At 47.9% G+C, this 27315-nt stretch overlaps 4 protein-coding genes across 4 annotated transcripts; 2 read left to right on the top strand and 2 right to left on the bottom strand.

Annotated features, from left to right (window-relative positions):
* Positions 1–4510: 4510 nt before the first annotated feature.
* On the bottom strand, positions 4511–6793 carry PG985_004585 (uncharacterized protein; the record flags this gene model as incomplete). Its single annotated transcript, XM_066824354.1, has 4 exons — positions 4511–4772; positions 4861–5578; positions 5632–6313; positions 6386–6793. The coding sequence occupies 4 exons, from the start codon at positions 6791–6793 to the stop codon at positions 4511–4513; spliced, it is 2070 nt and encodes a 689-aa protein (XP_066687514.1).
* Positions 6794–21495: 14702 nt separating this feature from the next.
* PG985_004584 (uncharacterized protein) lies at positions 21496–22515 on the top strand (the record flags this gene model as incomplete). The annotated part of the gene is made up of 2 exons (XM_066824353.1): positions 21496–21682; positions 21752–22515. The coding sequence occupies 2 exons, from the start codon at positions 21496–21498 to the stop codon at positions 22513–22515; spliced, it is 951 nt and encodes a 316-aa protein (XP_066687513.1).
* Positions 22516–24799: 2284 nt separating this feature from the next.
* PG985_004583 (bcp1-like protein) lies at positions 24800–25736 on the top strand (the record flags this gene model as incomplete). Its single annotated transcript, XM_066824352.1, has 2 exons — positions 24800–24886; positions 24960–25736. The coding sequence occupies 2 exons, from the start codon at positions 24800–24802 to the stop codon at positions 25734–25736; spliced, it is 864 nt and encodes a 287-aa protein (XP_066687512.1).
* A 214-nt stretch (positions 25737–25950) lies between these two features.
* Positions 25951–26895, bottom strand: PG985_004582 (Chorismate mutase; the record flags this gene model as incomplete). Its single annotated transcript, XM_066824351.1, has 2 exons — positions 25951–26713; positions 26825–26895. The coding sequence occupies 2 exons, from the start codon at positions 26893–26895 to the stop codon at positions 25951–25953; spliced, it is 834 nt and encodes a 277-aa protein (XP_066687511.1).
* Between the last annotated feature and the right edge of the window lie 420 nt (positions 26896–27315).

Genomic DNA, 27315 nt, shown 5'->3' with positions numbered 1-27315 from the left:
TATACCTTTCCTTTTATTTTATTTTTATTAAATTAATTCTTTATTATATAAATTATATTTTATATTTATATATTATTATTTATATATATATTATTATAAATATTTTATTATTTAATAATAAAAATCTATTTATAATTAATTAAATAATTATAAATAAAAGTAATAATATATATAAAGAACTTTATTATTTTAATATTAAAAGAATTAAGGTATTTAAAATAATTAAATTTATTTTTTTATTTATTAAACGTCTTTTTAATATTATTATAAAAAGTAATATATTAAAAATTAAATAATTTTTATTTAATTTATAATTATTAATTAATTTAACATTTTTCTTTTAAATAATATTAAATACTTTAATATAATATAAAAAGGTATTAGGAATTTATATAATTAATATTATTTAATATATAATACCCTTTTAATATTATTAAATTATTATTTTTTATTATTAATATATAGATTTAATTATTATTAATTAATCTTTTTTATTTAATTAATATATAAATAAATCGTCCTTTTTAATCGATTATAATTAATATATTAATATTAATTTAACCTTTTTAATTACGTTATATATTTTATTTATAATTTAAAACTTTAATGATAAAATAAATATTATTAATAATACCGTTATATTCCCTAAAATATAAAGCGAATTTCTAATTTTTTCGATAAATAAAAAGAGGTTTTAAAAAATTAATATTATCGTTAATATTTAATTATATATTAAAAGTAATAAAATAAATAAAAAAAATATAAAATTTTATAAAATATTTAATAAATAATTTATATATTTATATAAAAAAAGGATTATATTATTTAAAAAATAATTTTATATATAACGATAAAGAAAAATATTAAAAATTTAATATTAATTAAAACCGTTTTATAAAAGACGTTAATTTATTATTTATATTAAAAAAAAAATTTATATAAAACCTATTATTTTTTATATAATAAATTAAATTAAATAAATATATAAATTAATTAATTATATAATAATCGATTAATAATAAATCGATAATAATATATTTATTAAATAATTATTTATTAATTTTAATTCCTTTATTTATTATTTATTAACGTTTCGATATTATTTATTTTATTATTTTATTACGATAAATTTCCGAATAACGATTAAATATTAATATAATTTCTTCCTTTATATTTATATAGCTTTTTTTTAACTTTATTAAAACGTAGTATTTATTATTAAAATTATAAAAAAATTAATCGTTATTTTTTTTAATTTCTTTTTTCGTTTTTATTTTTTATTAAATAATAAAAAAGAAATATAAATATAAAGTTATTTTTTATTTCGATTTTTAAAATATTATATTATTAACGACTTTAATAATATTAAAATATTTTAATTTTAATAAATTAATAAATTTAATAAAATATTTTAATTTTAAAGCGTTATAATATATAATTAATAAAATAATTTTTTCGAAATTATTAAAAACGCTTTTTATAAATATATATAATATAATATCGTTATTAATATTAATATTTATTATAATATATATAAATAAATATTAAGATTTAATAATTATATATATATTTAATAATATATAAAAGATTAAAAATAATAACGTATATATATATATATATATAATAAAAAAGAGAAATAAATTATAAATTTTAAAAAATAAATATTTATTATAAAAATTTATATTTATTTTTAAAAACTTTCTTTAAAAATTTATATAATATCGATATTTATATACGTTAATTTTAAAAATTTTATTATTTAATATAAATAATTTTTAATAAATTTTAAGCTTATATAATATAAATAAATAATTCTTTTTTTAATAATTAAATATAATATTATTATAAACCTTAGGTTTATTTTAAACTTTATATCGTAAAGGATAATAAATAATTATAATTAAAAGTTATAATAAAAAAGGGGTTTAATATTTATTATTTATTATTATTAAAGGTTTAATTTTTTTAATTTTATTATTTAAAATATTTATTTATTTTAATATAAAGTTATTATTAATTTATATTATTATTTATTTATTCTATATTATTTATATTAATTATATATAATATATATTAAAAAAATTTTTTTAAATAAATATTAATTAAAATTTTAAAGGTATAATAGAAATCGATATTATTTAATTAAAGTTTTAATTAATTAAATATAAAACGATTTATATAAAATATATTATAAAAACTTTTTAAAAAAACCCTTAAATATTATTTTTATAAATTTTAGATATATATTATAAGAGATTATAAAAAGGGAAATTTCTATATAATTAAAATAAAGAATTTAAAAAATTTAATAATAATTTATTATATTAAATAATAACGTAATATTTATTTTTTAATTAATTAATTATATTTTAAAAGATATTATTACGATTATATTATTATAAGTAAAAAATATTATATTATAATATATTTTTATTAATAAATTATAAAAATTAAAAAAAAAGATTATATTTATATAACTTTAATTAAAAACCTTTTAATATTATAAACTTTATAAAGGTTAATTTATTACTTATTTTTTAACTAATAAATACTAATTTTATTATATTAAATCTTATTAATATTAAAGGGATTAAAATTAATTTATTAATTATAAATTAATATTAATTTAAAATATTATTTTAATAAATAAGATATATAAATATAATTAAATGATTAATTTAAGTTTATAAATAAAAGATTAATTAATTATATATTTAAATAAATATTTAAAGATTAAAAATATATTTAAAAGCTTTTAATTTATATATATATATATAAAAATTATACTTTTACCTTTTAAAAATTTAATTAATTTCAGCTAATTTATAAAAAGGAAATATCCCTTTAAGTACTCACCATAGATATACATAACAGGAGGTCGCTTAATTACAAGTTTTAATTGTTGGGAATTGAGAGTTGACATAGTTAAGGTTTATTAGGGAACCCGGAATCTATATTCTTGCGACCTCTCGACATTTTATGCAATGTCTGGTTGGTTTGCCACATACAGATTTGGAGAAACAAGTCCGGCATCAGCAAGCAAGCAACCAACTACACACCATCTCTTCCTCGCTGCGGCCTAGGTACCGAGACCTCGTTTCCCAGTTGCCGAGTGTGGGTGTGTGCGCGCTCCGGTCGCTGCGCCCGCTTATTCCGGCTCTCTGCGGTATCCCAAATCAACCGGCCGACTGCTGTATGTGCGGCCGTCGGTCAGATGGATGTTGGATACGAATCCAGTATATCTGCTTCACTTACCGCAACGACGGCTTTTGCGTCACCGGTAGTTGTGCAGAGATGGAAGCGCTATACGGACAATGTTGGTCCTGAAATCTGTTGCGGCGACTCGGCAAGGACTTGGCTTGCATCTCGCTTATGCTGTGTTATAGATAGTGGCAGGACTCTACGCAGAATGAATACAAGATGGCCTCGAACGACATGGGAGAGCGGCAGCGCCCCCCCCCCCCCGAATGCTATACCTTGAGTGACAGATTGAAGACCCGATAGATTGGACCCATCCTTCCACGGTAGTTGAGAATGGCATAACGTAGGACTTGCAACTAGATACAATCTGAGCTCGTTTGACCCGGTCCAATTGCACCACCATCGCCAGACTGGTGTGCCAGTGCCTAGCTGCTATGAGGCCGACATTTGTTTTCTTTTCTTTGGCCATACACACCCCTCTCGCTGTTCTCCAAGTGCATCAGGAATGATAGAAAGCGAGACGTGCTCGATTCTTGTTTATCTCAATCTTGGTCTGAGGGGAGCCAGCCCGTCAGGCACTCTTGGAATCCCGAAAATGGACCAGCCTCCGAGTTCGCCAAGCCTAAGAGGAAAGCGACAGTCGGACAGACAGTCAATGGTATCCAGGTCCGAACGATAATACTCGTCATGTTAGTGCGCAGTACTCTTGAGTAGTCTGGCGAAACCTCGGATCTACCATTTATTCGAAGAAAAGCCAACAACAAATGTAGATTCCATTGGATGCTCTGTCACTGTTGATTGATTGCCAAGGCTGCTGCGGGACTGCGGTCCGCCTCCCCTGAACCCGGCTTATCCCTAACCAACCACAGCACCTCAATCTCGACTGGGTGCAACCCCAGAACGAGCAGTGGAATCCTGTTTCCCGGGGGTTACGTGAGGTTAGCCACGCAGTTGATGTGCGAATATCAGCCTCCAAAGGATTTCCAACCCTGTATCCGACGAGGCTGAATTTCAATACAGAGCGTCGTGTATGACGTGCGGAAAGCAGGTCCATTCCTAGGCGACTATGACACACTCCTATCCCCCCTTCCGAGTCTGAACGCGAATTGGCTCGCGTTTTCTGCACTCCCCCGGGAAGAAGCCAACCATCTCGCTTCTTTCTAGGCCGTACATGTGTCATATGTCACGGCGGTCTGCCTGAATCTCGGTTGATGTGTACTGATACAGGCTTAGAGAAGCGATCTGCAATCAAAGTGGCGATCTCCCGGTATTCCCTGGATTTCGTAATGTCGGGCTCGCGTCCGGTCTCTCAACCGTTCAGGAAGGTGCGGCGCCTGACCTCGGCCTCCTTGATAATTTCCGCCGCAAGACTCAAGCTCGGTGCCAACACGGCCATTCTCTCAATGTCCATGATGACATCATTGATAATCTGGTCGATCGCTTCCCGGTGTGGCACCAGAGTCAGAATGATGCTGAATAGCGACGGCGACATTGTGGCGCCCATCACGAGAAGGGTCTGCGAGACGATCGATAGCGCGCCTTGCCACAGATAAGGTATGTGACCAGCATGGCTAAGCCTGTGTCAGATTGATCCAATTTAGAGGCCCAGGAAGAAACGTAATCTAACTGGGTAAAGTAAAGGGGCAAAAGCCTACTTACTGCGCGCCAATGTGCTCCAATTGCCGTATCGATGCCTCGAGGCATTTGTGGCAACTTTCTCGGACAGCAGGGTCCATGATGGCTTGCTCGTTGTCCAGTACAGCTAGAATGTAGGGCCTGTAGATAATGGTGCGGCAGGCGAAGAACCTCAGGCGGAGTACGGTCTGGATCGGGTCTGGTAATGCCGCGCGCGTGAAGGGAAACTGGAGAGCGCCAGGCAAGCTCTCATACCACTGGGTTAGCTGGAAGTCGAGTTCCGCCACGACTGGCTCTAAGCTTGTCGTAGAAGCCATCGAGTCCTTGGAGTAGATGAGCTGACTGACTCGGTTCAGCAGCCTTCGAAGGGCGATCTCGGCCAAGAAATACCAAAGATCATCTCGTCCTACGGCCTCCGACTCATCGCCCTGGAAACCTCCAGGGAGGCCAACGTGCTCTTCAAGTTGGACAACCCCTGAGTGAGGCAGGTCAAGTTCGGCTAACAAATCGCTTTCGAACAACAGAGCGTTCCAGTATATCCGCTCCAACAGCTCTCTTTGGTCCTCGGGCACTCGGTTCGGGCTCATGAGCAATAGTTGAAGCTTGTTACTCGTCGTACACAGAAGATTCCAAGCTTCGAGGGGTCGTACAAGGTAGAATAAATATGCAGCCGCTAGCAAATGACACTGAGCTGCCAACACATTGTTGGTCGTCATCATGCCCGGCAGTAGAGACCATGCGGCTGTGAAGTATTGCAGCCCTGGTGGGTCCTCGTGGGTACGATCCTCGATATACTGCCGCGCAGGCTGGCTTGGCCAAGAGCTAGTACCAACAAGACGATACAACTCTCGGGCCCTTCGCGAAACCCGTTTGACAAGGCGCTGCGGTAGTGACTCCTCCAGGTATAGGGGTTCACGCATGAGTACCAGATATTGACTCGGTCAAAGTACGCCTCAATGTATGCATTGGTGTTGGACAGATCGACACAAGGAGTTTTGGCTAGAGACGGCAGCGGCTCGCGGGCCATCTCGAGTTGAAGAAGTATCTGAGGGTCGTATGGCCTCTGGACCAAGTCTCGGATCAGCGGCCATTGTAGCAGGTGCAACGCGGCGTTGGTATGCACTTTTGGCATGGTAGATATGTTGGTGCCGCTCGTCCAGGTGCCCAAGCCCCCACTCGGGATGACCGAAACGAATCTGTTGGCATCATGGGCCAGGAGGTTGTCGCCAGTAAGAGCCACCGTGCCGTTGCTGATGGGCGGAGATTCGCCAGATATCTGCATCGGGTTCCCACCACCCACCAAGTTCATCTGCAAAAGGCTCTCGATGCGCGTAAGTCTTTCGAGGATCAGCTTGTCGCCGGCGTCAAGCTTGATGCCTGGCTCGCGATATATGCACTCGGCCCCAAGTTCCGTACATAGCTTGCACTTGGGTTTGGTGCCATCGCACCGCGACTTGCGGGACCGACAAACTTCGCACTATGAAGAAGCCAGAAAACGTCAGTCACGAGAATTCACTCGACCTGAACTGCCCCAATGTGGGCGACTTACAGCTATTGTAGCTCGTCTCCGTGGGTAATCTACGGTGGCATCCGTGTTACGCCTCTTAAGAGGGTTGATGGTGCCTTCGTCACTCGAGCCTTTGGACATCCCATTCACGGTTGTATACGGGTCTGGACGTGCTTCGGACGACTGTGAAAGGTTTCGTGCCTTTTGAGCTGAGCCAAGAATACCTTCTCGACTGAAGCCGGTAGTCTTTTGAACCTTGGCAGAACTCGGCGATTTGAGAGCAGAACCATTGACTGGGTTGACCTGAGGCGAGGGAACCTCGATTGAAAAGCTGTCCCTCGATGGAAGAGGGTATGGCCGACCTGTACTGCTTGCGCCGCCAATCGAGTGAGGTGAGTCGCCAGCCGAAGACGGCGATAGCTTTGGTGGTTGCAGGGCAGCCGTGGCCATCGGGGCTGTATTCTATAGTGGCGTGGTTGCGTACGTCTGTCTCCCGCTGAGCACATGCGTGATAGAGAAAAGATGGCGTAGCGTATATCAACCAGATTGTGTAACGCGGGATGGAGCGAACAGGAATGATGTATGCTGCAACTGACTGGCGAGAACACAACTACATAACCAATACGCCGAACGTAAGAAGGGACTTTTGGAAGATGAGGAGGAGGGAACCCTTTCGACTTTCGAAGGTGTGGCCTGCAAGGAACGGCAGAGGCCTTATTATGTTTTGGGACGGGATTAATGGAAAAACCGGAGGATCTGACAACAGGACTCGTCCTCGAGAATCGACCATGCCGCGCTGCCCATTACCATCCTTGCCTTGGCTTCTGGCCGTGCTGGGTGTAGGTACTAACGTTGCTTTACGGTGCTGTGCTGTACCAAATGTGCTGCAGGGCGAAGGGGGGAGAGCAGACCACGATGCATTAGACCCTGGCACATGCACACCCTCCTTCATCCCATCTCGTCCAATCCAGTCCGCTATGAGACGGCGCCCCGTAAAAGAGTACACGACCCCAGAATGATTGCCGCTCGTGGTTTAGACAGAAGTAGGATAAGAACCGGGATTTGCGGGCTGGGGTGGGGAGAGGGGTGTATCCTCTCCCGTCAGCTCTCTTTTCTGTTCTGCCCGAGAGAAAGATCCACGTCCGGTACATACCTACATAGTTAACATGCACATGTATGTACGGACGGGGCGGAGCGGATATGTGATCATGTATGTGAGTTCGTGGACACGGAATAATTCTTTCCAGTCGTGAAGATTGGGCAAAAGGCAGGAGCAAAAGGTCAGTCGCATTCCACGAGCTCTTGCCAGCATGCGCAGGAGGATTTTTGTGCAGACTGTCGGTGGAGTGAGAGCGGCGTATGCAACGGAGGAGATTCTAGAACAGGAAGAGCAACTGTCCTTGGCAGCATCGTGTTTCTGATGACTAGCTGGGCTGGCCTGTAACTAAAGTGATGTACAGAACTGTCTGCGATTGGCAGGGTGTCCCATCCGTTGATCTGAGAAAAAGCACAGTTGAGCGGTACTTACCTACTACTTCGCAGCAACACCCGTTTGTGCGTGGACGGCATTATCCGTGTGAGGCTGCCTGAGGATGGTGGTAACGAAATTGAGGTGACTACCAGCACTTTTTTTGCCGCGGTAGAAGGGTAGACCTCAGTGTAACCTCCCAAGCTGAAATGAGAGAGGTGCATTGCTAACCCCATGTTTTGGGGGGCATGTACATTGACCAGCCGGCAGAGATCGAGGAGACAGGACAGGGGGCTCGAATAGCCTGCCTGTCAGCTACAACACGCACATTCCTAAGCAGGTTAGAGCAGCACGCACGTAGCTCTGGGGGATCGTTTCGCGAATGAGAATGAGATGTAGAATCGAGCATGTATACTTCAACCGGAACAATCAAGCCACAAAAGCATCTTTCGGCGGTGTATGAACTCGTCGAACCCGAAGTGAAGAGCACGAAACCTGGAGCCTGCCAGTCAATCCATCGTCGCCAAGTACCGAGACATGAATACTCGAAGAAGATGTCAACTGCGAATTCGGTGCCCAGTGGGCGAGCTTGGCTGCAGAAAGCAATGGAGTGGACAAGTCCCACCTCCGAATCGCTCGCTACCGCCCATCCGTATCGCTTAAGAGCAGTTACATGAACATTTCAGGGTGCATCCATGTTCTTGACTAAGACTTGTATGTGACCCCCCTTGCATTCTGTTGCTTCAAGCAGACATAAGAAAAGTATTCGAGTATGGGGAGATAGTTCTATGACCATGTATACGACATCACATAAACTCGCGATCCAATTATGAGATGGTCAGTAATACGCCGGCTGGTTCAAAACCTCGAGCATCCGACAATCAGCCTATGAGATGCTGTGGTTGCCGTGGGTGGTAAAGGAGTTCCCGGTTTTGCAATGTCCTATCCGACCATTAATTTCAGGCTCAAACCGTCGCAGAGGGTCGGCCACTGCTGTCGGATGAAATTCGTTGTAGACTCACATTAGCACAACGGCCACTAGAAACACGACTTAACGCCTTACATGACACGCCTAAAGTTGGAGGGTAGGTCCTTGGAGCGGACGAACGAATTTGGGTGATATGCTTCAAGCTCTGTTCCCCGCAGATTTACTTCAATGGTGTTGCTTACCTGCTTCAGTACTTACTTAAGTATGTACTTTATTTTGGGCACAGGCCTAACATTGCACTGTCGCACTACGGAACTCCACCCCCACAGCGGGCACAATAGCGGGCACAGCGGGCGGGCGTATTTCATTGAGCTCCCAAATTTCGGTTCGAATGGTGAACCACTCCACGCCACTTTGATATTCATTTTCCTCTGCAGCGCTTGCGGATAGTAATAAGAGCTGATCAGTTGCCCTCGGCGTATTGCTGCTCGTTGCCTACGTCAAGACCTATGTCGAGTCTTACCCAAGCTCTTTGGTTCGTCCGTTAAGCGAGCCGACCCTACATGTCCACCTGATGCCGACTCGGGTCACAAGGCGTGATCTGCGGCGAACATCTCATACTGCCACCAATATCATCTCTGCTGCCTCTTTTCGCTAAACGGCGCACCTTCCTTTCTGGATATCGCCGCAGCCAAGAGACGGCAAATACCAATCCCCCTCTGACGGGTTGGACTCAGCTACGCAATCTTGACGATCGCGTTGGACCTCAATATGTATATGTCTCTGCCGCGAGGATTTGTGAGCTGCCAATCAATGCCGCAACAATAGACAGGCGGGCGACTTGGAACTTCTTGCCTTGTTCTCTGTGCAGCCAACTTGGAAGAGATTGCCTGCTCAGCAATAACCGTATCTGATCAGGACGGATCATACACTATCGGGACACTGTAAGTTGATTACGTGCATCTTGGACGTGTAAGCCATTAGCAGGGGAGCCGTCGACTTTGACTGGCTGGAGGAAGGGAACACAGCGATATATTAAGCACTTGCAGCAAAGGAGGCTTGGAACGGCCCGAATACACACTCGTTCGCCATGACTGGCTGGCTTCCCTCGTGGCAGACCGGCAATATCCCTGCGGGGTCGGCAACGCTTACTGGCAATTATTCGCAGTCTTGTACCACGTCGTCCTGGCACCAGGCTGACTTCTGAAACATCAACGCCTCGTGGGCCGGGCTGGAGTTGTGCCCCTAATCATATCAGTATCGGCTTTCTTACGGCCGACTCTGCTTCGACGACGACGCGACTTGAGAAGGTGAGCAGCGTCCGAGGTCGTGTTCACTGTCAGCCGTTTTGCGGTTACAGAGATTGTTCGCAGCACCATGACGCTACCAATCACCAACGACAGAACGTCAGCCGGCAGGCATTCACAATTGATCGAGATCGTTGTCATTGAATCTGTTTGGTGTCACACACCATCAACCTGTTCTTTACAGCAGCTTGAGTCGGTATGGATAGCTCATATCTCTGTCGCAGAGGTCAAGTGTGATCTGTAAAGGGTGTGCATCGCCTTTGGGGTTGCCTGCTTCAATAATGGCAGCACTCTCTAAGATGAACGGCCATTGGTTCTTGTTGGCTGTCTTGGAAGCCTGCTCTAATTTCCACGATCAAGAAACTACCATCCAAGGCAAGCTGGATAGCAAACACCTAAAGCACCGACACCGTGGCATTGCACGCCATATGCGTGTTTCTGCAGGCCAGATCACCAACACGACTCTCCCCCGTGTCGTTACTATTCTGGTCCTACTAGGGGCACAATGACGAAGGCTCAATATATTACACGATGTACATTGGTTCGATCCGTCAGGGTTTTCTGCCTAGACCAAGCCAACCTAGCAAGCTAGCTTTCCAGTTCTGCCCTGGTTTGCAGCAGCGATCTAATCTATTTAGACGAGCTTTTCGCCCCCCTGCTAAGGGAAAGCCCCGTAGTGTCTGCCCTTCCTTTGGCAAGTGGCCGATGGAGGTTCTGCTGCTGCTCAAGAGGCAACTATTGGTTTGGCAATGAGGCTCTTAACTGCAAGCGCATCCTGTTGATATTTCTCCGCACCTTGCCGTGCGCGGAGTGCATATATATGTGTATGCGTGTCAGTATTGAATTAATGCCGTGTGCGAACCAGGCCGGCCGCTTCCCCTTTTTCTAATCGCACTGTTAGAGGAGAGTCATGCGGCTGAATCTTCCCGCATCTAAATGATATTCGAGTGATCTACAGGACCATACATCGGCTTGCCTTCATCAATTCATGCAGATCCAGGCGACGCTGGTCTCGTCGACTCCGCCTTGGCCGGCCTTGCTGGCGGAATGACGTCCGCAGAGTCCGGAGTCCTGGCCAAAAGAAACAGCTCCATTTGTGGAAGCCATGCTGGGCTTTCGACTACATTCTCGCATGCCCAGACTCTGGCACGGCCCCTCTGTGATACCACCCGCAGTGATAACTTCACATGCAGTCGAGGTATGTATGTAAAGCTCTTTTCTCTGTCACCTGTTACAGCACGTGGCGCGTAGCAATCGGACTGGGCACAGACTCAATCTTTGCATGTAAGTCATTCGATTCACCCACATAAGCAATCCTATATATAACCTTAAGCTGCTTCGCTTCCAGAAACGATGTATTTCTGGAACCAAAAGTTTGAGTGTGGAGAAGACAAGATTTTCTTTACATCTCTCGCGTGCGATACCTGCATTGCCACTGCATGCAAGTGGGCATGACGAACTAAATAATGAGGTTCTGGGGGCAATGGCACGCCCTAACGCAGCAGAGATCCTCCGTCGTCACGATGGCACTCTCTAAGTAGTAGTAGCAGTTGCTTATGATATGTGGGCTCCAGGAAAGAGGAAGATGAGTTAAAGAAAAAGGTAGGAATTTTCCGAAGTCGGCATCCGATAAAGCATTATCTGGTAAACCCCCCTTCCGCTGTCTGAGATACATAGAAATACACATGGGCACTGAGACTTCACTTCTTACCAGCTCTGTTATCAATGCAAGGCAAGAAGAGCTTGTCTCGATTGTGGACAAAGCCCTACTCTTTTGTCCAAGCCAACTCGTGGTCAAATTCGTTTCAGACCAGGAAAATATTGTTTGGGCGGTATAGTCCAACAACTATAGGGCACGCCATACCGGTTGATTACAAGGGGGTATGGCGGCTGCTGGGGGAGGCAGGTATCAGATCGTACGAGCAAGGGCGAGTTATTACGCCATGATAATTTCCCGGCAACTTTTGAGAAGCGTGAGAGAAATTGCAGGGCGGCTTGTCGATGTCTCGAGATGCTTGAGCTCTGGGAATGGGAAAAGGGACCACACACACGGGCGCCAACGCACGATATGCGAATGCAAATGTAATCTTTTCCCCCCAGTAAATGAGAAAGTACCTTCACTTACCGGTATTCTGGGAACCGCCTTCCCTGCTATTTCCCTTTCTTGTCCGGTCATGCTATTTAGTGGTACTGAGCAATTCTGCACGCGCCGTGGCACCGGAGCTGTATTACCAGATCAATGTCAATGCCGCGTGGGAAAATAAGCTCCAGTGCCAAGCCATCCCCTCAGGGTTCTTCACTTTAACCGGAGAGATCCAACACAGACGACAACCTAATCAGGTTGCTTTACTGAAATCACAGATGCAAAACACATGGGTGCATGTCAAGTAGCGACTACTTGCATCGTCTATTGACAGAACACCCAGGAGTCACCAGCGTCAAATAACATGACGCATGGGTAAGGTGTATGTAATTACGTAGTATGAGGGAGAGAGGAGGGAGAGAGGGGTCTGAGTGTTGAAAACGTGGTATCGAGCCATTCAAAGAAGAGCTCTGGCTCAGGTGGTGGTGTCCGGACTGCGTATCGATTTGGAGGAACTTCCGGTATTAGTTCTGGTGGTGGTACAACGACAAAACATACGGAAATGCATCTCTGGTGGGCTTGTCGTTACCCCTCTCGGTCGTGAAAATGAGTGCGGAGTCGAAGGTGGAGAAAAAGCTCCAAAGGGAGGATCGTCGCCCGGATTCTTGGGGTAGGCGGAGGGTTCCCGTGGGCGCTGACAGGTAATGAGGGGTTCGGTTCGGTTCTGTGAGTCTTGCGCATGGAGCCATGTAAATGGTTAGCTATCATTCTCCTGTACATGCACATGTTAAATTTACGTATGCCACTCCGGCATTTGATGACTACCACTACAGTGCGTATTGCCTATTCCCTGGTCGCGTGTGAATATGTGCCAGAGAGCGAAAGAGATGGAGTGAAGCTGCAAGAGAAGTCGATCTAAGTACGAACGTGAACGTGTAGAGAGTTGCTGCATAGAAACACCGCCAACCATGAGGGTGTGACGTGTTCACCGGGGTTTCCTGTCATGGGAGAGTTGGTGGTGGTCGACCCACGATCCCGCCCCGTGTCTACCGGTGTGTAAGTGCACGGAAATCAACTGGAGGCATGTATGCAGTCACCGTCTGCTCACATCTATCTCCAACACATATGTAGACACATCGGAATGGAACACACAACCCAACCGGCACCGTGCGAAGTTGCAACCCGACCGGCAAGTGGTGGCCCGGCTATCGCTGTCTCTTGGTTTCGTCGTTGCACCCCCTTCTCTCCCTCACCACATCAGCATGGAGGATTGTGCTCTTCTGGCGCAGTTACCGACGCGGCGCGGTAGGGTCCTGTCGTAGGGTTGCAATTGCGACCCCTTTTCAGGTGTGTGCCGGTAGTAGATGCACTAGCTTTCTTTTCCATCTCCCCCAGAGCAACCCTTCCTTTTCCATGCGTTGTTGCATGATGTCCTGCCAGTCTGCTGCCAGCTTGCCATGCTTGCATACATATAGTCCGAATAGGGTAAGCGAGGTATGCTTTCATTCGAGCTTCACTTTTCTCTTCCCTCCCTATAGCTGGAGCTCTTATGGGCATCACGACTTCGTGTGTCCAGCCAAGTGTATGGAGGGCGCCGCCGCAAGGTCGCGACACCGTGGGTCAATCCTCATCAGGATGGTGGCCGAACCGCTGCTCGTAAGGAAGACCCCCTCCAGCAGCAGGTCAAGCTTCCGCCAGTCTTCTTGGCTCCATCCATGACAAATTGGCGGCATGCCCGATGTGCGTCGTGGTATCCAGAGCCACGCCAGCCCCCCAAACATGTACGCACTGCTTGGGTATCAGGCAGAGAGTCGAAAGTCCAGCTAGTCAACTATGCTCCTGTCAGACCTCGTTTCGCACATGGTGGCCCGTTCTGGGGTTGTTTACAGTTCGTTCGTGAAAGACAGGTTGCGCTTGTGCGATCGGGGGGGGGAATGGAGAGGGGGGGGGGGGTCTGAAGGTGTTCGTTGATGGTACGGTATGTCTTTTGAAAAGGAATGCTTCAAGCAGTGCCGCTGCCGCTAGACTTGAAGATGAGAAATCAGTTGAGTGGAGGCCGGATGGCAGATACATGCTAGCATAATAGTCCACCTATACCCCCCCCCGCAGATTCTAAGATGGTCTTTCAGAGCTGGGGTGTGTATGGGGTAGTCATTTGGATGCAGGAACAACGGTTGCCATCACCACCATCGAATAGGCGACCTCTTCCCATATTTTCTTCGGATCAGCACTAGACCTATCCCTAATAGCCGTGCCATAACTGACACACATACCCACACACACACACACACACACACACACACTAGGTCATGGCAACCTCGCGGTGAAGGACCCAATGGCTGAGGAGTATCCTACAAGTCTGGCGTGTGCGTATGCATGCTCTGTATGGTTGGCAGGTGTCACATTATGCATTGGAGGGGGAGTATGGCTCTCTCATATCGTTGATCAGGATCGTCGGGCCTTCGTTCCCTGGAGGAATACTCTAGCATCTCCCGTATTGCGAGCTCCAGTAGCCATGGCAGATAAGTTCTATTCCTATGGCTTCCTGTGATTTCGCGACTGGTGCCTGACCACGGCCCTGGGGAAATCTGAGCGCTGGCATACGCGCCTAGATATAGGAGAAGGAGCACGATAATTTCTATTGGCTGAACAGTACATGGCCAGGGAACGGAATTTCGTTCAGTGCGCAACTAAACACGTAGTATGGCTGAACATAGTTAATGTATATAGGCAGTTTCTTAAGTAGCGTCAGAGCATGCGGTCAAGATAGACCCACATGAGGTTGTGTATAAGTGAGGGCTCATATCTAATGTACGTAGTGTCCCGTGTATGAGCGTACCAGTAATGATCGACTTAAGAAGATTACTTCTACCCCCTTTTCAATATCCTGCATCGGAAGCGACAGCTGACCTCTAAAGGGAAACCAGGCCGTATATTTCCCCATAATTTGAGTTTCGAATGCCCATTGAAGCTGCAGCCACCCAGCAACCATCACCAAATACCCAACTACCGCAGCTCTTACTTCAGTTCACCAGGGATTCTGTCGACGTGGACACCATGCTGGTTGCTCGCGTTGCTGAGCCCGGAGCAGTCGGTGCACTATCGCGAATTGGTAAGCCCCTTTCCAGGATCGAAAACTTGGGGGAGGGCTACACAGAAAACACCCGCCTCGGCTTGTCTTCGACTTACGTTTGAGCAGTTGTCGCAGTCTTTGCAGTCACTGCAGTTAGAACAGTTGTTGCAATCGGTGCAGCTGTGGCAGTTGGAGCACTGTCGGACGGTGGTCATACCAAGTCAGCAAACGGCCAGGAGGAGAGTAGGAACAAGAGAATACATCATCTTACGTCTTTGCAGCCTTTGCACTTGTTGCAGTTCGAGCAATCGTCGCATCCTCCACGCGCACAATGTCAGCCAGCCAACTTCACTCCCTAGGCACCGGCTGACCAGAAGAGCTTGATCAATCACGATCGGCCTCTGCTAATATGCCAGTGCTGTATGTCGGGAGCTGGAGGTGCCCTTTGTTCCCATAGGCAGAACTCACCGGTACCTAGAAAGCGACTCGTCAGCATGACACAAATGGCAGTGGATAACTCGCCAAGGGACGCACATACAGTCTCTGCAGTTCTCACAGTTCGTGCAGTTTTTGCCTAGATAGAGAGCTATGGTCAGGATCTGCCAGCAGGCTGAAGTAGTCACAAGTGTAAGTGTAATGGATAGCACGATGCCATTGCAACGTGCAACCAGCCCCCAGCAAAGCCAAGTTGAGACCTGGGTCAACAGAAGGGACACTTCTCACAATTGGTGCCTATTAGTGAGTAAGTAATTTTTTGTCATAGTCAACCATTTGAGTCCTTTTCCCGTGAAGGTAAAAGGGGGAGCGACCAGAGTGTTCACTCACAGTTGCGATTGCCGTTCTGGTCAGCCATCGTTGCGAATTCACTCGGGGAGAGCGTTCCACTTTAGGTCATCGAATATTTTATTTCCTCTTGTATGGTTCTAGAGATGATTCTCCTCGAATACGGCGGTATGGCAGAGGTTGATATAAGCTCGCGAGTATTTGGGGGCCATGTATGATAAGCAGGTCTCAACGCGCGTCACCAGCCAATTAGATCATGAACGAAGGCCGAACTACGTGTTTGTCCTACCCTCACCTTCCTGTTTGGTAAATCATGACGACAGTTGTCTATGTGTTCTTGCTAGCAAGTAGGTGCCTATAGTTTCTGATTGCAGTTTTGATAGGAAGAAGAGGCCCAGCAAACGTGGTTATTCACGATTGTACGCGAAATGAGAGAACATTCATCATTTCCTGGGTGACTCAGTTGTTGACACCCACTCAAGCGGACTCTTTGGATCAAACACCAACAGAGCTTCGCAATGAGATACGTCGGGGCTGCGCAAGCTTCGACAGACATATGATGCTGACGTCTGAGATTCGCAGACCAATTGAATGGTAAGAGAATTCTCTTTCCTTACCTTGTCTGCCTTCTCCAGCATGCCGAACGAGCACCCAAGCTAACCGGCAACAGTGGACGGACGACGTTTGCTTGCACGAGCAATCTTCCCGCAGCTTCAGCCAGAGGCTGGGGTCCAGACCTCCCACCAAAGACAAACAAGTCCAGCCGCAAAGTATGTCAAGGTGGAGAAGAGTGTGGTTGTCGGTAATTTTGCGACGCCTGCCTGTCTTGCACACCGCCGCATGAGTAAGCATCGCCATGAGAAACACAACCGCGGCGAGCCATGGAGATGCCGGGGACGTACTCGGTCTTATTCTACGGCGTTTGACACTCTGCCTGGAACCGAGAGGGAGTTAGTTAGTCCCTGCCGCGGCGTCCAACGAGACATCTAGCTCGATACGGCCCAGAAGCCCGTCGCAGGCGCCAGCGCTGGCCCCGCGGGCACTTTCTGGTTCGCCGTTCCATACAAACCTCCTCCCAACACCTCGCAAATTCAATGGCTCGAGACGGGAAACTCCGAAAGGAAGAAAAAGAAGCCTTCTGGCGCGCCCGGAGCTGACTTAGTCCGCGCCCCCATGTTGATTGATGGGCTCTGTCCGTACCCAGCGGCCAGCCCTAAAGCGGTGTTCCTGATTACTACCCGGCCGCCCTGAGGCTAAACGCCCGATGTCTCAACCCTCTTGGTAATTGCCGCAGTCAAAAGCAAACATCATGAACAACAGCTTCCCAGCTTGACGCCAAGTGCCAGGGCCCGTGAGCACCGAGCTGAGACCCTTGGGGATACCAGAAAATTTGTCAAAAGAGCTACACTCAAGTGGGCATGGTACTCTTCCCGGGGGGTCACAGCTAGTTCGCTCGTCGGTCCAGGACGACTAGAGGCTAGAGCTGACGGCGGAAGACGCAGACTAACTAGGCTCACGGCGTCTCAGGCTCGTGGTTGAAACCACTATAGACGATCGCGACTCGGGCCTGGTTTGCCGCCGGGTAGCTTTGCGCGAATCGAAAAGGCTTCTTGGGAGAGGACGGTAGCTGCGTGCGTGCCTTGATCTGAACCCGAAAACCCCCATAGCGATGATGGTAGGAACGATTATTGCGTCATGAAAGAGTAGCAGCCCAACAAATGGCTGTGACATGTGTCACTTATATGTGAGCAGTAATATTGGATTGGGAATGTTGATTCTAGGTACCACACCACCGGCCACCCCCGCCTCCCCAAAAAGAAGAAGGGCCGGGTAGGGGCCGCCGCCAGAAACGGATATCAAACACATAGGGCGAAAGACAGCTATGTTTTCCTGGTTGCAGGGCTCGGGGCTAGTGCGATTCATTGGACGAAAATGTCTCTGTGTGTAGAATTACCGCTGTTAGGCTAGAGCGCACGCGCGAAGGAACAGGTTACTGACTCTCGTCGGGCAGGTAGTGCCAGACCAGTCAGAGTAGCGTTAGGTCTGCCGCCTTTTACTCGGCCAAAAGACCAGGGAACAACGCCCGAGGGTATCCCGTCCTGAATCACACCCTATTCTCCGGTGCGACCTGCGTCATTCCGTGTAACCGTAGCCTTGGATACACAGCCAAGTATTGTGGAGCGCCAGGTGGGTTTCTTTTCCCAGCTTCGAGCCAGGACTCAGCTTGTCGTGTTCTTGACGCTTGACGCCGGGTCACGACGAGGGCAGTGGCAGGTAGCGGTAGGGACGACCGCCAACCGCCGACGTGTTACAATTTTGGGGGGCTGTTTCCTGAATGCGGGAAGACCGATTCTAGCGATTTCCCCGGACGATGGAGCTGGCAGTGCGGCTCAGCCAAAAGTGAACCCTGCATAGGGAATCTTTAGCTGATGTAGGGACTTCGTGAGAACCGGACCTTGGCCAAGATTTTTCCTATGTGCCTGGCGATCTCTTTCCCAACCGGTTTGCATCTACCGAGGATCCTCTTGGCCCTCATGCGCTCCGGCATGGGATGGAGGGTGGCACGTGAGCCATCGTCTAGAACAAATAGACCGTCGTAGATTTACATCTTGTCTCGTCATCGTCAATGGGCATGGGGAAATCCTGGACAGGAGTCCCTGGTGCATTGCATGAAGAAACAAAACCACGGCATCCCGAGCGGTTCGGGCAGCAATAAACATGTTCAAGCAGGCCCTTCTGGCAGGCAGTCAAGCATCACAAGTTTGCTTGACCCCGAACCTCCAAAACCCTCCTAGCCCTTCGCCCTTCGCAGAACCCTTCGCTCTCGCATCGCTGAAAACCCCGAACAACTCCACACAGCTACATAGCTGGCGCCGTCAAATATCCCGCTATACGAGCCTCAGCCCAGGATGGGACAAAACATTGTGGTTCAGGTCTCACGACTTTGCCGTTTGCCGCGAAGTGGTAAAATGCGGATGGGCAATCGGAATGATGTTGACCCTCGGGTGGAACTGGTAAACCGGACCCAATGGGGTCGACCCTAAATATAAGACGAGCACAATGAAGAATCGACCGAGGCTATCTTGGGCGCCATGTACTGTTACCGTCACATAGACGGAAAAGAACATACGAGTTCACGGAGTTAGATGCATCTCCGGCCTGCTTGGCGAGGAGGGAAACCCCCCATTTTGCTCGAGTCGCTAACAGTGTTTGTGTAGGGGTGGAAAATACGATCGCTGATCTGCGGGTCTATCGCGGAGACACGGACGCGAGAGTGATCCGACAAGGATGCACACCCCCCTTGGCGCACCTCACCTTGGCTGATTGGGCAATGCGTAGCGGTGAGAGAAAGACGAGAGAGACCCCCGAGACCCCTTTTTCCAATTTCCTCATGAGGAAGATGGATGGGACATGTCCAAGATGTATGTATGCAAATGGAGGATTGATGGATCGGTAGATGGCAAAGCAGTGCTCAAGTGCAATTGACAGGCTGGGACCACATGCCAGAGAACTACCTAGAACCCCCCGAATCCCCCTTCGTGCAGCAATTTTATGTACGTGTGGGATGATACGTATGCACAAGCAATCAGAGGTTAATAAGCGGGCATACGTTTCCCACCTCTCTCGCTCTGAAGCGCGATGGATTCCGACGTGGATGGCTTCTTCCATGGTTCATTACGAGCCTTGTGCTAGTGTGTCAGCTTGACTGTCGACTTCGTCTCCTTGTCCGTGTTCCAATTGCGTGCTGGGGCCTCAGGCGCCTTTGGGGCGGATGAACCCTGAGAATCAAGCCACGGAGAAGATGATGCCGGCTTAGCCGTCGATACTCTAAGCTGTAGGCAGGTATGCTTTCGGCAGCTATTGCCTGTGTGTGTAGCCACCGAAAGACTACTTGCCGACGTGAGTTGAAACAGTCGTAAGCTGCCCGTATTTGTTTGTACGGGATGCGCTTGGGAAAGTGTTGTTGTGTGGTGCAAAAAGGGCGACGATGAGGCTGACTTACGACTCACTGATTGGGCCGTAGTGCGGGATGCTCCCAGAAGAAAAAAGTTTACACACGGGGGCAGGGCAGGGGTAAGGGGAGACCAGTAGGGAGACCATAGCCCATACTGCTAGCTTGGGTTTAGGTAGCGTTCGGTGTTGGCTGCAGGACGAGAGGACCCAACCAATCCCGTTGTGTCCAGTCTGAGCCACCGCACGCCCAAAACGGCCATTTGAAAGAGCCTTCGGCTTTTTCAGCATCCACATTTGCCTTTGCTGTGTTGTGTAAGTAGGTACACACAAAATAAACACATAATAGCATTATGTATCACTATCGAATGCGATGCGTCGCTGCCGGTATGTGTGTGTCTCCCAGTCGTCTTTACGTAGCATCGGGGGCCACTGCTACTCTACCTACATATGGCGTTATGGATTATGTGTTATGCCCAGGAGGAGGAGGAGGGAAAAAAAGGAACAACCGCGTTCAAGGTAAACAGAAAGCGATCATACAGCATAGTGACAAGTGATTCCACATTGCACAAACAAGTAACCCCCGAACCCTAGGAGAGGAGTTGGAGCGCCGGCTGCTTGTGCACGTTCGATCCTTGACTCCATGGTAGAGAGCACTGGTAGAGACCTAAGCTGGGGGAAAGTTGGCTGCTCCCTCCTCCATTGAACCAAGCCCTGGACGCCGACTGCTGTACTTCATCATTTCTCTGCCATCTCGCCCTTTTCAAATCCCCCCACTGTGCCACTTCTGCCCACCGAGCCATCAGCCTTACCAGCAAAAGCTCATTACATTTTGCGGGTTCCCAGCAAGACGAATTACTATTCTGAGTTACGAGCCAAGGAGCACGACATCCAGACTCGAGCGAGAGCTGGATCGATGTATCGATGTACATGTACCTGACGTATCTGCTTGTACCAACTTCCTTCCTGTCCCTGGGTCGGCCCCATCCTTTAGCCTGGCGCGCACCCTGAACAAGCTATTGCATCTTGGGCAGTCCTGCTCGTTAATGACCCGTGCGTGGTGCGGCTATGCAGACATACAATTACCTACTACTACCTACCTACATCCAGTCCTAATCTTCCAGTCTTGATATATTCACCCATCTCTGCCTTTCCGTGCTTTCCCATCACATCCTACCATCTACCCTCTTCGTCCCCGAAAATAGATTGCTTGTTGTGCTTCGACTGCGAGTTTGTGGCTTCGCCCAACTTCCTCTCGTCTCGGTTCAGCCTTTGTATATAAGTAGAGCTCTCTCGACCTTCATCATCGCAATCTCAACTCATTACCATTTCGCACAACGTCGCTGGTGTTAGCAATCTCTCCCCAGTAGCTGCCCACCTGACTTAGAAATACCCTCTGCTCTGCCCAAGCCCTCCATTAGAGCATGAGGAGAACCCACTGCCACATCTAGTGCAGTATTGGAGTGTATTTGTTCGAAGAGCGTCTTCGAGCAGCCAGTCAGCCGTCTTTCCATCCATCCATCTGTCCGTCGGCAGCAACCACATCCACCCGTTTCACCATGGGCCACAACAAGAGCTTCTCCGTCGTCGACGACGACTTCGAGTTTGACGAGGCCTACTTCCGGACATTTTACAAGCCTCTCTCGAACCTGCCTACGCCGCCACTCTCATCCCAGAACTCATCCGCAACACAGAGTCCTCGCATCGTGCCTGGCGACGCCGAGGCCCTCAACTCAGATCTTCTAGGTAATTCAACAAACCTCGCTACAGCCTTGTCGAAAACACGGACGACTGACCAGCTTTCCAACTGTCTAGCGCCGGCAATTCATTTGACCAGGATGCTCCCCCAGGGCCTTGCCCTGGAATCTCCCTCGGTGGCAGTCGTGCACATGATGCTCACGCACGCTATGCTGCCCATGGACACCATTGCATTGGCGACATGTATACTGGACGCCCTCCCTCGTCGGTACCGCAATACCTGGCGGATGTCCTACCCGCGGTCGCGCCAGACAACCCCGGCATCGAAGCGGCACACGATGCCCTCGGGCCCAATTCTGCCGCCAGCCCACAACGATACCGTGTTCCCCGAGGTTAACGTGCTGGCCGCCCTAATTATAGCCAACAAATTCATCGAGGACTTACATGAGCCCACCTCCTGGTATGCCAGCGAGTGGGGCCGCGACATGTGGACCTGCGAGCAAATCAACGTCACTGAGCGCTGCATCATGGAGGCCCTCGAGTACCGCATCATCCCGCTACTGGACGACCAATACATCAAGCAGGCGCGGCACGACATCGAGCTCGCCCGTCGCGAGCTCCTCGACGAGACCAGCGAGCTGGCCATGGAGGCCAGAGAGTACGAGCTCTACAACCCCGCGAGGCCCATGATCTCAGGCCAGGCCGTCGTTGGTCTGGGCCTCTCGCTCACGCCCACCGATACACCAAAGTCCGAGGTGCGCACACCGGGCAGCCAGACAGCAGAAAGCCTAGATCTCGCGACGCGTGAGGCCTTTGCCAAGTCGCCCCCAGTGCCTCATGATTTCTTGCGTTTCCCGGCGGACGTAAAGCCCCGGTCCTGAGCGAGTGACAATATACTGTCCTGCAGGAGGGAGATGAGAAAATCGATTTTCCGATTACCTGATTGGGTAATCCTGATGCATAGCGACTTGGGTGCATGGCGTATTGGTTCGGGTCAGGGCCTGGATCCATTTCCAGGCCTTTTTTTTTTTTTTTTTTTTTTTTTTTTTTTTGCAACATTTGTGTTAATTTGGGAGGACGTCGTATCCTCCCATCAAGCATGCCTGCCAGGCAAACAGCGCAATGCCTGGCTTTACAAAGTGGAGTCATCGGGTAAAGGGGGATTATGTGTATATGGATGGATGGGGGAAAGGGACATGGAGTTCATTGTGAGCCAATTTCTTGGTCGCGTCTGGTGGAAAAAATCGGTGCTTGCTGCTTTGTCTGCCCATGGGCGCTGGAAGTTCCGGACATCATCATACGTTATTGTTTATGCTGCTTACTGCAACCACAATACCCATTAGTATGTATTTATGTTTATTGAATAATATGTTTTACTGAGTCGAGTAGAATCGACTTGGGTGTGCAATTCTTCGTCTTTTTCCCAAATGCCAATAGTGTCAGTACAAATGCATCCCCATCCTGCCACACCTCATGCAGCCCCGGGGAGGAGGGGGGACTAGCTTGCATGGAGAGTAAGCGACGGCGCGATTTTCGATTCGTTTGGCAGGGCTTCCCCAGATTCGGTGGCATACAGGCTGAATCTACCCCTGATGTCGTCATGACAGCCTACTGGCCGCCGCCTGTCTTCCTTCCACTACAAGCTTCGTGCCGCTCCACGTCTTCCCTCCCGAACCCTCTCTCTGTCTCTCTTGAGTGGTGAAGAAATTTTCCGTCTCCAGGGGAGGCGGGAAGGAGATGGGGGAGGGGCCGGCCGGGGGCTTAAGCTGCGCAAGGTCTATTTATATATATATATATGAGCAGATACTATGGTAGTCTGCATCTCCCGATCTCTCGACCCAGTCTTATTGTGAGAAGGGTAGAAGGGGGGTCGGTGCTGCACCTCTGAATGGCGCGCCATTGCAATTTGCACAATGGGAGTCTTTCTGAATATTCCATGCATGAAGGGCACTTGCTATTGCTGACAGGCATTTGTATTTGTCTGCGTGTCTGTTTGTCGGTCTGCCGGCTATGCGGCATGGCTTGAAGCTTGACCCTTCATCGGCTCGATTGCTGGTGGGTGGCGCCATCGTCGTCAGTTCTTGCAGAAGGAGAGCTGCTGCTGCAACTACGTCCCTGCCACCACCACCATCACCATCACCATTCACCGTCCCATTTCCCTTTCCCACCTTGAAGATTCTTCGTCTGGACTTCGGTGTCTACATATGCATTGTCAATACAGGGGGGACGGGCTCAGCACTATGACAACAAACTCTACTATACTCCTACTACGTCCATACTGCTCCAGGCACGAGGAACCATATAAGCCGGGTTGGCAGGACGGCGGGCTTGTTATGGTTACCTCTAGTACGGGGTTACTTTAGGTTTAAAGGCCGTTGAGACGCAGAAACTCTGGGTGAACCATAAATTGTGACCATGAACTAGGATGGCATCAAGTATATATGCAAGTAAATAAGCGGTCGAGAAGCCACCGACCTCGACCCAATAGCCCCTGGCATCTGCTGTATGGATGGTGTGACATATGTATGACAGGGCAGAGTGTTGTAGTTATACTGTAGTCTGCACCTGCATGGAGATGGAATCGGCATGTGTAAGCGGTTGATGGACATTTACGTACCATCTTCCATCAGGAACCGACTACATGCAGACTATCCTTAACTCCGTTTGGTAGAAGCTCATCCAGCTTGCTTGACGTACAATATACTTACATAGTACTAGGCCTGCATGTAAACAGATGCATCAGTGAGGTCCAGGGGCATCTGATCTCGCTGTCCATCGTACTTGGGACACACGAACAAAGAAGGGCACCACCTAACCAGGTCCATTAAGTCGCGGGAAATTAAGACATCTGGTTTATCTGGTTATGCTCCATGCAGAGAATGCTTAATTCAGAAACTACCAACCGTCCATATTAAAATGGTCGTCTTGATTTCAGTTCCGAGAGCTTGAATAATGAGAGACAGTAAAGCCCCACGTCAGCTAGAATGCGGGGCAACGGGGCTTATCGAGCGAAAAGCTATTCCAAGATAGGATTAGCGAGGGGCATTTCCCAATCTTTCAAAAGTTCTTCACTCACAACGCAGCAGCAGTTCTTCGAATTGGGCGCGCCTCGGTACCTGACAACAGCGAATCTCAAGTCCTAGATAAATCTACATATTCCTCAAAATGGCTAAGAAGAGAGCGAGAGAAGCCGATGGCGCATCTGCCGATCCGGATAAGATGGTGGACGAGGGCGAGAGCTCGGATGACGAGGCAAGTTTTTGTTTTCCATTCACGTCCTGGCGGCGCTCGTTCATATGACCCCTCCATACTAATTAATTTGCAGGACTTTGATATTGTCAATGTCGACTTTGAATGGTTCAACTTCAATGCAGACATTGACTTCCATGGCAGCAAAGCCCTACTGCGCCAGTTGCTGGATGTGGATGCCGCTCTGTTCGACATCTCCGGCCTGGCAGACCTGATCCTCTCGCAGTCCACCATCGGCTCCACGGTCAAGACCGACGGAGAGGGAGGCGACCCCTATGCCATGATGACGGCGCTCAACCTGCGCGAGAACCGCGAGAAGAAGCCTTTGGCGGACCTCGTCAGCTACCTCTCAGACAAGGCCAAGACCTCATCGTCTCTGTCCTCGGTCGTGCCAGACCTGCTGGCCTCGCCGGACAAGCACGTCGGCCTCGTCCTGTCTGAGCGTCTCATCAACATGCCGTCGGAGATCGCGCCGCCCATGTACAGCATGCTGGTCGACGAGATCGAAGCCGCCGTCGAGGACAAGGAGCCGTACGAGTTCACCCACTACCTCGTGGTGTCCAAGACTTACCAGGAGATCGAGTCGACGCTCGACGTCGAGGAGCGCAAGAAGAAGAAGGGCAAGCAGGAGCCGATGACCTTTTACTTCCACCCCGAGGACGAGGTGCTGCACAAGTACGCCGTCGCCCATGGCACCTACGCCTTCACCAACAATGACGCCTCGGCCGCCGACAGCAAGCGCGCCTTCCAGGAGATGGGCGTCTCGCCGAGCGGGCACCTGATCTTGATCGAAGCCGGCAAATTCGCCGCTGCGGTGAAGGCTGTTGGCGACTACATCAACCCGCCGTCGTGAAGATAGATACCCATAAATCCAAGACATTATGAAACCAGCTTTTATTCATTTCGTTTTTTCTTTTCCAGAAGTAGTGCCTATTCAACCATCCACCCTAGTAGTCTATGCGTTCTCTTTTGACTTGATCTTTATTCCTCTAATCCTGCCTCATTGCGTGACTGATGATGTATAATGAGGCCTTTTATTTTCTAGCGCATGCTTGCTGTAGCTAGGCTCACTTCTCCTTCTCCTCTAAACGTTGCATCAGGTAGTCTACTTCGACTACCTTGGTCAGGGGGATGACAAAGTCTCTGTACATAGAAACCACGGCCTCGACGTTTATCTTGGAAAAGGTATCGCCGCCAGATCCCTTGTCTGGAGAGGAGGGATCGGTACCGTAGGCCTGTGCCTTTATCCGGAGCCGCTCCAGCACCTGCTTCTCAACGGCGGCGTTGGTGATGGACTCGCCGATGCCGTCGGTGTCGCCGGCCTTGATGAGGCGGGTATAGAGCTCCGGGTCGGACTTGAACTTGGACTCGGCCACGAACTTGCCGTAGTGGATGCGGCGCGAGATGGCCTGGAGGCAGGCAATGTCGGCGGTGGCAGTGGACCCGTAGTTCTCGGCGGCCTCGCCGCGCTCCGTGCGCTGCTGGCAGACGCCGGGCAGGAACTTTTCGGTGTAGAAGCGCTTGATCTCGGCGTTGACGTTGACGTCGTTGGGGTGCAGGATCTTGGGGTAGGCGATGGGCTTCAGCAGCGGCTTCTGCAGCGCCGTCGGGAAGAAGGGGTACTCGTCGGGCGCCTCGTAGCGGCGGATCAGCGACTGCAGGCGCTCCTGCTCCTTCAGGTACCAGTCCATGAAGCTGAGCTGCTGGCCGTCGCCGGCGTCGTCGCCATGCTCGTGGCCGATCGGGATCGCGCCCGGCTTGTAGATGGTGCTGTTCAAGGGGAACTGCACCCGCTCAATCAGGTGGAAAATAATGGTGTCCTCGAGGCGACTGCATCGCGGGTAAAGTTAAAAAACCACGAGTTAGCCTCCCCGTGAACAGAAAAATCCAATGTTTGCTAGTTCTTTGCCCAGAAGGTCCAAAGGGAGCTCGAATACGCACATAAGCTGGAAGCGAATCTCTGACAGATCCAGCGCCTTGGAGGGGTTAGAGTGATCCACTACTTTTTCCATGGTGTAGGATTGAAGCGAAGCACGAGATTGAGTTGTAGTGACACTTGCAAGATGGTGTGTGCCTCGTCTGATGGTGTGCAAAGTTTCCTGAAGTTGTTTGCTTGACTCGACGCAGCCCTGCCGGCCCCAGTGGACGCCGCCGGCTCGGAGGCAGAAGGTTCACATAAATGTCATCTCGGCGATAACTTAGGAAGGACTGCTTATACAATTGATATCATTATATTCTCCCTTCCGGTGTTTATTCAATGGCATAATCAATTGACGAGAGGATTAGTCGCATGTGAAATGTACCTGCAACTGACGTATCAATGGACTACCTACCTAGCCAAGTTCCAGGCTTAGTTGTAGCATATCTATCGTATTGATGTATATAAGAGGCTTGTGATTTCTTCATGCGGAAACTTTGTATGCGCTGCCAAC

This window comes from Apiospora marii (genome assembly GCF_038362585.1).
Source record: "Apiospora marii strain CBS 49790 chromosome Unknown utg000003l_segment0_segment0, whole genome shotgun sequence".
NCBI lineage: Eukaryota > Fungi > Ascomycota > Sordariomycetes > Amphisphaeriales > Apiosporaceae > Apiospora > Apiospora marii.
The sequence above is the reverse complement of the archived record's forward strand: the minus strand, read 5'-3'. Positions and strand labels throughout refer to the sequence as shown.